Below are 11,993 nucleotides of genomic sequence, written 5' to 3'. Positions count from 1 at the left end.
GCAGTCATTTAAACAGAATTGCTACTGGCTGCTAACCCCTTCCCCAACTCACAATGGTATTTTGGATATCCATTGTAAAAATAAAAAAGCCAAAAAGAATTAAAATGACGGCAGGAAAAATGCAAAAAAAAATAGAATTAGGAATTGCTGGGTAGATCCACCCAACCTCCAGAGACCCATGTTGGGCTGCTGTAAAGACATCAGGGGCACTTGCCTTCTTTCTGCCAGCATTTCATAGAAGTCTCTGATATCTTGACCCGTTTTCTCCATAGATTGATAGAATGACAACTGGCTTTCACGGTTTGCAAAATCCACCTGAAAAACAAGAATTTTTAAAGGCCCGTTACTCCCAATAACACCCAATTATGAAAAAAGGTTCATCATCTGCATTTAAGACACAGGGAAAGGAGAGCAGATCTGTGACATGATTAAAAGTGCCCCCCGCCCTATTAAACCATCAGATGAGGAGAACTTTGCTTGCTGGTGGGGTTTAACGTAGATGCTAGTTTTAATAGAATATGGTACTTCACAGCTTAGATGTGGGTGTGGAAGTATCATAATGCCATACACATTATGAAAAAAGAACAGCAACCATGCTGGGCCAATTCAGCAATGACCAACCAGATACATCTGAGAATATCATAAGGAAGGTGGGGAAGACAGGGTGCATTTAGCCACTTATATTCTTCAACATGTTAATGTGAGAGTGATTTTTCTGTATGGTTTTAGTCAAAAGGATCACCAGCTAATCATGAATGCATGTATAACTAGTGAAACGTTGTTCTTGTTCTTGCTGTTACTGTTGCTTTTCCCAAGAACTACAATTAAAATGCCTCTGGTCAATCTTACACAGCAAGCCAAACCCAGAATACTAAATCCACAGATACTAAATCCCCAAATGCACAGAGTATGGCAAACAAGCAAGATGAATTGGAGCTTTTAGCACAGGATAGCTAATATGACCTGGTAGGTATTACTGAAAACAGGTGGCTTGAGACTCATGACAGGAATGTAGGAATTGTAGGGTATAACCTGTTCAAAAGGAATAAACCGAAGAGGAAGAGAGGAACTTCAATTTCCGTGATATTTGTTGAGACTAACTCTGCTAAGAATTCAAGGTCCAACAAATTCCTCCATTGCCTCTCCGACAATTTAATTTCCCAGAAGGTGGAAGAAGCATCAAGGGGATCATCAAGAGGAACTGATCGACAAAGTGGAAGTACAAAGAAACTTGGGAGAAAGTGATCATGTTCTTCTGGCTTTCATGATACAGAGGCAAGGGGAAACTGTGCAGTCGGGGACACACTCCGGATTTGAAAAAGGCAATTTTTTATAAAGCTTAAGGAACTACTGGGTGTGATTCCAACAGTTGCAGGGGGGAAGTCAGGCTGGCTAAAGCTCAGAATGAACTCAGGCTTGCAAAGGAGGTTAGAAATAATTAAAAAGGTTTATTTGGCTATGTCCAAAGTAAGAAGAAGAACAAGAAAGTGGTGGATCCTCTCCTTGGAGAAGACAGAGAAAAGGGGGAACTACTCAACACCTACTTTGTCTCTGTCGGCACCCAAAAGGAAAGCGATGCCGAACCTGGTGATAACAGAATAAATGATGTAAGGAGAGAGCTGCGTCCCAAGATAGGAAAAGAGGTATTAGGGAACACCTAGTTACTTTAAATGAATTCAAATCTCCAAGGCCTGATGAGCTGCATCCAAGGGTACTAAAGGAGGTTGTGGATGTAATTTCAGAGCCTTTGTCTATGATCTTTGAGAAATCTTGGAGAACAGGTGAGGTCCCTACAGACTGGAGGTGAGCAAATGTTGTCTCCATCCTTAGAAAGAGGGGAAAGGAAGACCCAGGTAACTACCAACCGGTGAACTTAACATCAATGCCAGGGAAGGCCCTAGAACAGATAATTCAACAGTCGGTCATTTAGAAAAGGATGATGTGATTACTAAGACCTAGCATGGGTTTCTCAAAAATACGTCATGCCAGACCAACCTGATTTCTTTTTTTGATGGAATTACAAACTTGGTGGATCAGAGAAATGCTGTGGACATAGTGTATCTTGATTTCAGTACAGTGGTGCCTCGCAAGACGAAATTAATCCGTTCCGCGAGTCTCTTCGTCTTGTGAAGCACGGCTATTAGCAGCTATTAACGGCTTAGCGGCTTTAAGAAAAAGGAAACAAACTCGCAAGACGTTTCGTCTTGCGAAGCAAGCCCATAGGGAAATTCGTCTTGCGGAACGACTCAAAAAACGGAAAACTCTTTCGTCTTGCGCGTTTTTCGTCTTGCGAGGCATTCGTCTTGCAAGGTACCACTGTAAGGCTTTTGACTAACCCCCCCACAATATTCTTGCAAGGAAGCTGGTAGAATGTAGGTTGAACAAAGTGGATCTGTAGCTGGTTGACTGACTGAACCCAAAGAGTACTCATTTTTGGTTTCTCGTCATCCTGGAAAAAAGTGACAAGTGGGGTGCCGCGGGTTCTGTCCTGGGCCTGTTGTTCAACGTCTTTATAAACGACTTGGATGAAGGAATTGAGGCGATGCTCATCAAATTTGCAGATGACAGAAAACTGGGAGCAGTAGCTAATGCCACAGAAGACAGAATCAAAATTCAAAATTCAAAATGACAGATTGGAGAACTGGGTGCAAGCTAACAAAAAGAATTTTAATAGGGATAAATGTAAGGTTCTGCACTTAGACAGAAGAACCAGATGCACAAATATAGGATGGGGGACACCTGAGTGATTAGCAGTACATGTGAAAAGGATCTAGGGATCTTGGTGGACCACAAGCTTAACATGAGGCAACAGTATGATACAGCAGGAAAAAAAGCTGCATCAACGGATGTGTTTAGATCAAGGGAAGTAATAAAAAGGTAAAGGACCCCTGACAGTTAAATCCAGTTGCAAATAACTCTGGGGTTGCGGCACTCAGTTTTTCCGGGTCATGTGGCCAGCATGACTAAGCAGCTTCTGGCGAACCAGAGCAGCGCACAGAAACGCCATTTACCTTCCCGCCAGAGTGGTACCTATTTATCTAATTGCACTTTTTGCCGTGCTTTCAAACTGCTAGGTTGGCAGGAGCTGGAATCGAGCAACGGGAGCTCACCCCATCGTGGGGATTCGCACTGCCAACCTTCTGATCGGCAAGCCCAAGAGGCTCAGTGGTTTAGACCACAGCACCACCTGCGTCACAGGGAAGTAATAGTACCACTCTATTCTGCCTTGGTCAGACCAACCCTGGAATACTGTGTCCAGTTCTGGGTGCCACAATTTAAGAAGAATGTTGAAAAGCTGGAACGTGTGCAGAGAAGGGCAACTAGGATGATCAAGAGTCTAGAAGCCAAGCCTTATATGAGGGACGGTTGAAGGAGCTAGGTATGTTTCGCATGGAAAAGAGGAGACTGAGAGGAGATATAATAGCAATCTTCAAATATCTAAAGCGTTGTCACATGGAAGCTTGTTTTTTCCTGCTCTGGAAGGTAGGACTCCTACCAATGGCTTCAAGTCACAAAAAAGGAGATTGAGATCTGACAGTAAGAGATGTTCAACAGTGGAACAGCCTCCCTCGGAAGGTTGTGAACTCTCCTTCCTTGGAGGTTTTTAAGCAGAGGTTGGGTGGTCATCTGTCATGGATGCTTTAGCTGAGGTTCCTGCACTGCAGGGGTCCCTTCCAACTCTATAAATTAGATTCAATAAATCCCTCTCTCAGGAAGTTGAATAAACAACCCTCAAACACCTGTTACAATGTCAAAAAACCCAAACGGCTAATTTTAATCAAAGGTCAGTAATTAAAAGGTTTAAGACGGATGCACTGGAAGACATTTTGTAATACTCCACAGCAACAGGGCAGGCAGACATCAAACTCACTGAAGCCACACAAGCTACAGAACTAACACACAGGAGGCTCAATGTTAAATTCATCCTTTACAATGCACCTTTAAGGTGTTCACCTCTTAGTGCAGTCCCCTGCCCCGCCTACCTCCCCCCCCCCAAATATATGGTGCCTTCCTGATGGCTGGGGCTGATGTGAGTTGTGGTCCAAAACACTGGGAGGGCACTAGGTTGGGGAGGGCTATCCTACTGAGTGTGCGCAAGCACCCACCCACACTTCTGTCATCAGGTAGGATGTCTTATTTGGAAGCAGATAACCAAGCAAGACAAGAGGAGACGACATTTCAAAGGCCGTCCTGGACAGTGCCCAATGCACCACAAGGACCACATCTTTCCTCTGACGTAGAACTTATCTCCATCTCGGAAAAAGCACCATGGGACACAGCACATGCCTTTGCTATGCCCCAAATGGCACAGGCCAGGTGGTTATTGCACCTGGCACATCCATGTACACAAGGCAAGACTCCTGCGCTCAAGGTGATCTCTCCTTGGGAAGAATGCTGTGAGCCAAGAGGGCCAAGGAAATTCTACAGCTGCAGAGATGTTAGCGGCACAAGGTCCAGCAGCCAAAGAACTTAGGAAAGGAGAAGAACTGAGCAAAGCAAATGACAGGAAGGGAAAGGCTGCAAGCAGCAGTTGGAGATGCCCGCACAGCTCCACTCGGCAGGGGGGACGGGGACGGGACAATAATCAATCTTAGAAAAACTTTGGCAAAGCATTCTGTGTCATTAAGCAATTCCCCTGTCTGGCCTATTATTTACTATTGGTTATTATCATTACTACTAATCTTTAGGAACTGAATTTTGCAGACCTTAATTTTATTCCCACCGATTTTCCTCCCCTTGGTCTCTTTTACAGCAGCTTGTGCATATTCAATTTCATTGTAGATAACGAGAGCCATGCCTTTTAAGCGGTCAAACACCACCTGTAAGAACAAAAAAACAAAACAAAACCAAAATAAGAGCCTCATCCACAGGACAGAAACGTCAGTCCCAGCAAACAAATGCAACTAGGGGCAGGGAGAATAGATACGGTTACAACACCAAATTTAGAGGCGTTTTCAGCCTTCCCCGCAACAAGGCATCTTGTAAGAGAGACAATAAAAAGGGGCGAAAGGGACTGCTCTAGGTTGAGAATCATGTGGCTTGAGGCATTGGTAGGCCTTTATTTTGTTTTTCTGTATTTTACTTATTTCCCTGCAGTTGCAAATTTTATGCCCGGAGAGTACAAATTCTGTTTAAAAAACAGAACAAACCACAGTTTCACTAAGGAGATAAACGTGTGCTGCTTGAGACACAAGGCACCAGCAGGCTCTGTGGAAGTAATGCCAAGAGTTCAAAATCCCACCCACTCCCTGCAGAGATTATGCAGGAGGCATTCCTGGCTCAAGCTTGTCCAACCCCCCTGCATGATTCATTCATGCAGAGGTGCTACATGACTTTAAGATCAACCTCTGCTCCAGAGATTAAAAGGCAGCTCAGTGCATGTACCTGAGATACCTGCAAGGGGGAAGAGGCGAGATTAAAGGGGGGAGGCAGGAGAAGTCAGTTGCCTCTGCATTTAGAATGGGAGCCATAAGACAACTTCTGTATCTAATGCGACTAATCTGAGCCCTGCCACTGAAGTGGGCCATGCACCCACAATTCTAGGGGGAGTCACAGTTTTGCAAAGGGGGGGCAGGGGAGGAAGAGAAGGTGGGCAGACACACCAAGCACTCTCTGCACACGTTTGGCTTGCCTTAACATGCCATTTCCCCAACTGGAAAAAAGGTGGCGAGAGCTTTGGACCTCTCGGAAGGATAGGCTCAGCCCGGAGAGAGAGAGAAATATAGAGACAGAAGCAGGTCTTCAGGACGGAGCTTGAATGTGGGGTCAGAAAAGAGCAGGTTTATTGAGGAAGGAAGAGAGGAGACCTCTTCGTGCTGCAGAAAGCCTCCCACCTACCTTCACCACAGGACCATAGCGGCAGAAATGTCGCGTTAAATACTGATCCGTCACGTTTGTCGAAAGACCATCCAACCACATGCAGTTGGTGGGCATGCTCTTCCCAAAGCCCAGCTGGACACAAAAGGGCAAAACTTCCAGTCAGTCAAAGAATTCACAATTAAGCTCATTTAACAAGAGCAGGCCTAATTCTAAACTAAGACCCGTAGAGCAGGTGCGAGCAAGTACTAAGCCAGTTTTGGTTTTTTTAAAAGCCAGTTTTAATTAACATAAATTCCAGAAGCTTAAATGGACACAAAGTGTGGCCCCTTCCTATGGCAAGTGAATCAAGTGCAACTTGCAGTCTGTACAGGACAAGGAGCTGGAGAGAAAACTGTGAATGGGCAAGAAAACAAATGCCACCTCCACGCCCATTCAGTTTCCAGGTTCTGCACCAAGATGGTCAAACAACTTTGCCCATTCGTGCCATCTGGAGGGACTGAAAAATCCCAGAAACAATTCAATCTCATCTACAAGCAAACAGAAAGGGCATCTTATCCTTGCTTCACGACTCAAGCTGACAAGAATCACTTAAAATCACTGGAAACAAAAAACCCCCTCAAAGAGCAGCACTTCTAGGAGAAAATTTACCTTGAGACGATTATTTCCGAGATATTCCCCATCCATCTTCTTGATCGCTTTACACACACTTGCAATATCACAGTACTGCAGGAATGCATACTGGGGAACCCCATTCACTTTCTTGATGTCAATATCCTGGTGGGGAAGGAAAGCAGTTCACACTGAGAGACAGACTAGGCCACAGGGCACCAAGAGGACTGCTGGTCAAAGAGAACACCCTGCTAAGGAGGAAGCAGGCTCATAGTTTTGCAGGTTAGCCCTCAGAGATGCAGCTGGACCCCAGTTTACAGCAATTGTTGGCAAGTCAAAAACACACACATCCCGCTAAAGCTCAGCAACATAAGTGGGAGTCTGCAACTGGTGGTCCTAGGTCAAGTATCCACTCACACCTGTGGACTCTCTTTTGCTTCCTAAACCAGCAAGGTCAGGTTGGGGTGTGGAAACAAGTGACAGAAGCAGTTTCCCCTCCTCAGCTTCTTTTTCTAAATGACAATGTCCCCAAACCCTTCAGTGTTCCTGTCCTATTTTTATGCTCTTAAAAATACTGCTCATGGAAAACCACAACAATCCACTCTTCCCTCCCTTCCTCATCTTGCAGCTCATTCTAAACCAAGATGACGCACACAATAAAATCCAGATGAACAACAGCAACAATGCAACAACATTGTGATGCTGATTAGTTATCTGAATGCTGGCATTAGTTTATATATATATATATATCTTTAGCAACAGCTGAAATCTAAGTAGTGACTAAGATACTCTGGAAATATTTAAAGCCTGTCCTAGAGAAAATTATCTACCTGGGGATTTAATGGGCTTAGGCAGGCAGAAGGATAAACAACATTTTGGCCAGCCTTCACTCTGATGACTAGGAGCCGAGGCAGGCACAATGTTCTCTGAGTAGGACGAGTCATCCTCCCAAGCTAGAAATAGAAGCGGGACACTTTCTATTTTTGCAAAACAACACTCACTTCTGCCTTTGTGAGCAGTGTGTTAGGAGATTCAGGCAAGGAAGGAGACTCCAGCACCTTCAACAAGTCCAAGGACAAGAGGAAAAGATCCAGAGAAGACTTCCATTCCCAGAAGCCTTTGGCTCCAAACAAAGGTGGGGAAGCAAAGACTTGCCCAAAGAGGGGACTTCTCTAACACAGGTCAGTCTTTGTTCTAGTGACATAGCAGCATAGGAGCTTCCAACTTAGGGTGACTGACTTGCCGTGAGCAAGCAATTAAAGCAAAAACAAACAGCCACACCCCTAGGGGTCACTTTCCTATTAATGATGAGGCATTCGCACAACAGTGGATCTGCAACATACCCCACTGCCACGGTCAGTGTGCGCAAATGACAGTCTCTTTTCTCCCGGATGTCTCCTGAGTTTGCATGCAGGTGGGAGATTAAAAGGCCTGGCAACACTCAACCCAGGCAGCTCTCGGTCCTGCTTGCTAACACACTCTCCTTCCCCAATGCCAAACACACAGAAGCGGAAGCAGTTTCTGCTGAACCAGACTTGCATTGTTCAGCCATGGACTTGAGCTTAGCAAATGCCTAGTAAGCAAGTGAAAAGGCTCCACCTCTTCAAGACAAAGCGAGAAGAGCTGCACCCTTCAGGAAGGGAAGTCCCAGCTGCCCCCAGTGCTCTTCCTCCTTGGGCCCTTGTAGGTGGGAAGGGCCAGGCAAGCCTTCTAACCATCTTCCTCAAGTGCCACCTCTTCTTGCACAGCAAAGGAGGCAGTCACATGTAGGGCTCAGAGTATTCAGCAGAGCAAACAGGGTTGTTTTCAATGTAAGGTTGTTAAGACATTGCTACCCAGGGATACGGAAGCTGCCTTTTCCCCCTTCCAAATTTATTATTTCTAGATCATGGCTCAATAAGATCCAGTGATACTTGTCAGATTAATGGACCTTCAGAGCTTAGAATTAATGAGCTGAAACATGCTTCTCTCTCAAATGAACTGATACAAACACGCACACTGTACATACCACTATCCCTCCAAAACGCTGGAAGATGTTGCGAAGGTCGTGATATGTGGTGGTTTTTTCTAGATTGCCGATGAACAGAGTTCTCGTTGCCTTTGGGTGGAATTCATCTATTCTTTCATCTAGAGGCCGAAATTCATTCTCGCTCTCTGTTTCTGGAGGCAGGTGATTTAAAAAAAGTTCTTTTAAAATTCTGTGGTGTCTTCTCTCTTTAACATTCTGTGGTGTCTAAATCTCTCTACAGTGCCATGTCAGGAGGACTGAGCTTCATCCCACCCCATTTTAAGTGATTATGGATCTAGTAATGCCAGCAATTTAAAGGTCAAAGCAGTCTACCAACTCCTATTCAGTAAGCAGAAACTAAATTCAACAGACGAATCTGGAGGGAAAACTGAAACAAGAGCTCCCGCCCACTTCAACGGGATTTGTGAAGAGGTTCCTGATGGATGGTGCCAATGCACCAAAAATGACCAGCTGGCTAATGTTTTTGTTAGGGCCAACTTAAGCATCGCTAAACCTGAAGAAGAGCCATAGCTCACTGGCAGAGCATCTGCTTTGAAAACAGAAGGCCCCATGTTCAATTTCCAACAACTCCAAGTTTCCTGGATTCAGTATTTCCTATGTAAAGCAACAGCAAGCTAGCCTTTTTCACGAATTTTCTCCATTCTGGAGAACTTAAAAACCAGCTCATGGCTTTGTTGTGCTTCAGTTGGGCCAAACTGTTGTTATTTGGATTTTCCTTTAAGGGGCCAGCACAAGGCTACTTGCCATTTTCAAGGGCCAGCAACAACCTCCTTGCGCTCACCTGGCCCTATCCAAGCAGTCACTTCAATCTGCATGCCAAAGAAGAGTTTCCCTTTGGAAGCATTGAGCGCTTTCTCCTGATCCTCCTGTTGCCGGAAGAACACCAGTCCGTATCGCTCTTCAGAGGCTCCGTGAATCTGCACAGATGTCACCTTCCCGTACTTCTTGAACTCGTGGAATAAACCATCTTTAAGGCTGGTGTCTACACCCCAAGAAGCAAAGCAGAAGATTCATGCTGATGGTTACAGAAGGCACTGTAGCCTTTTTGGAAAATGCAGCACAAAGGTTGCAGTTTGTACTCTTTCGTGTTGTGAGTTTCTTTTTTAAAATGTATAGTGTTACATACACACAAAACTGCCACCCGCAGAACAAGCTGCTTGGGTTCACCCTTCTCCCAACCAAACATGCCACCTCTCCTCCCCAATTCCCCTCTTTTCACTGTGAACCATTCCCTGCATAGAGCAATGTGTAGTCTGCACTTGGGAGAAGCCTAGCAGAATCACCCTGGCAGAAGGGAACCTCAATACAACCTCCACAGGTATTGCTCTGTTGCTTCTTGCCCTTTTCCATGATGAGCAGAACCAGAACTGTGCAAATTTGCTCAGTCCTCTTTTGTGCAAAACTGAGCACAGAATTTTGATTTAAAGGCACATACACAACCCTGCTTTGACTGTTATATATTTTTCACCTGTGGTACGAAAATTCCATGCACCTTAGATTGATGAACCAGACTGCTTTAAAAAACCCTCTTTCAAAATTAATGCTGCCCCATTTGCAATATGACATATTTTCCACCAGCATTTGCGTCAGCAGTAGCCTACCAATGCAGTTCAAAGCTCATTAAACAGGGCTTGCGTTTTCCAGTGGAATATTATGGGCAGTCACAATATTGCTTTGGTTTAGCATTAATTATGGATGAAGCCTCTTTAGCTCTTACCTGTGGAGCGCACTGGAAGATTCTGAACCTTAATCCCAAAACTTTTGCGGGGCTCATCTTTTTCCAGAGATGGAAGCAACTGGGAGGTGGGTGCTGGAACTGCCGTGGATTGAACTGAACGGGCCGGAGACTCGTCGCTTGAGCTGCTGCTGGAGTCACTGCTGTGGAAGGGAAAAAAGAATGCAAAATTCAGCAGAGGGAGGCTGTCAGGTCATTGCCTTGAAACAAAAAGGTGCCCAAGGCCAAATTCTTTTACCCATCAGCAGAAAAGCAGCATATGTATCTGAGAATAGCATGAGGATGCCAACGTCTTCCCTGAAGAATAATCAAGGGTGTGGGAGATGGTTTGTTTTTTGTACCTGGGAAAAACTCAAGGGTCTGGTCATAGGGCAATTAGAAATTTGAGATCTCTTTTTAGTCCTAAGCAGGGTTGGCATTAACAAAATAATTATGAAACTATCCTGTGATTAAGGAAACCCAATACAGTCAAATAACTGGGGAGTTATATAGACTCTTAAAAGTTTATTGTAAATCTGGGCATACTGGTTGCTGCCTGCAAGTTAAATCCAAGATTCCAATGTCTCAATTCACAGGTTTCCTGAATAAAAGTGAATTTTTAATTGTTATAACAATTAATACATTAAATCCAAAAACTAGTCATTCAACTCACGTCTTTCGCACTATATACAGGTAACCAAATGTTTACACGAGTTCAGTATGTGTACAACTGTGTATACGAGCATCATGCCGAACCCGGAAGTGACCCAGAAACATCATAAAGACATCACTGAAACATCACTAAAAAGGCAGAATGGGGGCAAGGGAGGTCAGAACGAGGCAGGGCAGAGCAGAGCAGAGGAGGAATCGGGTGTTTGCAGGATTTTTCAGTGGGTCAATTGTACTCAATTTCACTGGCATGTTGGGTGCCTCGGAACGCAACTCCCACATCATATCTGCTTACAGACAAGCTCATAATTAGGAAATTAATGTTCTGCCTTTTCTGTACATATACAAGGACACAAGGCAAAATGACTTGCCTGAAGAAAAGGGCCACAAACCAACACAAAGTTAGTTGGCAACTAAATGTCCAGAGCTGTCAGAAGACTGTTAATTACTAAACAAAAGTAATGGTTCTCAATAAATTGGTCACGGGGGCATGGAATAAGTCGCACACCCTTTTGGGCATAAGCTTAAAGCCCCAATCATGTGAAAAGGAAAAGGAAGAAGATAAACAAAGATCTTCACAAATCCAAGCAACTCTACTTGTCTTGGAAAAACTCCCTCCTCACAGCCTCACGTGAACTGGTGCTAACTGCTAATCATGGTGACACCTTGACTACGATAGGCTGATTGGTGCAATGGCTGGGACAGTTTAGAGCACTTCACGGTCCACCTTCCATGAGAAAAAGGGCGTTGGTTAGTTGAGATTAAAACATTGCAGGGTTATGGTTGAAAATTTTGATGGCCCTGAGAGCAGGTAGAGAAGCTAATGGACAGGGAGCCCCGAGGAAAAGAAAGCTATATGAAGGTGCACAGTGGGGAAACAAACATTTAAAATTGCATTTTTTAAATGCCAGTTTAGCTGTATGTGTTGGTTTTGTTTTTTGATTAAAATATTGTCGCTTTGAGTTCCCATGGCAAAAAAGGGACTAGTACATTTAATAAGTAAAGAGGAGGAGGAAGAACCTGAAGGTAGAGTAGGAGTGGGGGAATTAAGGCATGAAAGGGCAACAAGGAGAAATTAAATCCCAGGAGGAATTTCACAGTGCTTAAGACAAGTAGAATTTTATTTGGGAGGTGGAAGAAAAACTAGGGAGA

At 44.5% G+C, this 11,993-nt stretch overlaps 1 protein-coding gene across 4 annotated transcripts in view; it reads right to left on the bottom strand.

Moving 5' to 3' along the window:
* The window catches only part of SPEN (spen family transcriptional repressor), a 66,883-nt gene that overhangs the window by 12,852 nt on the left and 42,038 nt on the right, over positions 1-11,993 (bottom strand). For 2 of the 4 annotated variants that reach the window (XM_082230845.1, XM_082230847.1), the window contains exons 4-10: positions 10,176-10,336; positions 9,240-9,440; positions 8,438-8,589; positions 6,469-6,594; positions 5,839-5,952; positions 4,707-4,820; positions 215-315 (exon numbers count right to left, since the gene is read on the bottom strand). In XM_082230845.1, coding sequence (XP_082086971.1) covers positions 215-315; positions 4,707-4,820; positions 5,839-5,952; positions 6,469-6,594; positions 8,438-8,589; positions 9,240-9,440; positions 10,176-10,336 — 969 coding nt within the window. The remainder of the gene's footprint in view (positions 1-214; positions 316-4,706; positions 4,821-5,838; positions 5,953-6,468; positions 6,595-8,437; positions 8,590-9,239; positions 9,441-10,175; positions 10,337-11,993) is intronic. The other 2 variants (XM_082230846.1, XM_082230848.1) reach the window with 2 other exon arrangements.

Source organism: Podarcis vaucheri (assembly GCF_965113315.1).
Source record: "Podarcis vaucheri genome assembly, chromosome: 7".
NCBI classification, from domain to species: Eukaryota; Metazoa; Chordata; class Lepidosauria; order Squamata; family Lacertidae; genus Podarcis; species Podarcis vaucheri.
This window is presented reverse-complemented; position numbering and strand designations above follow the sequence as displayed.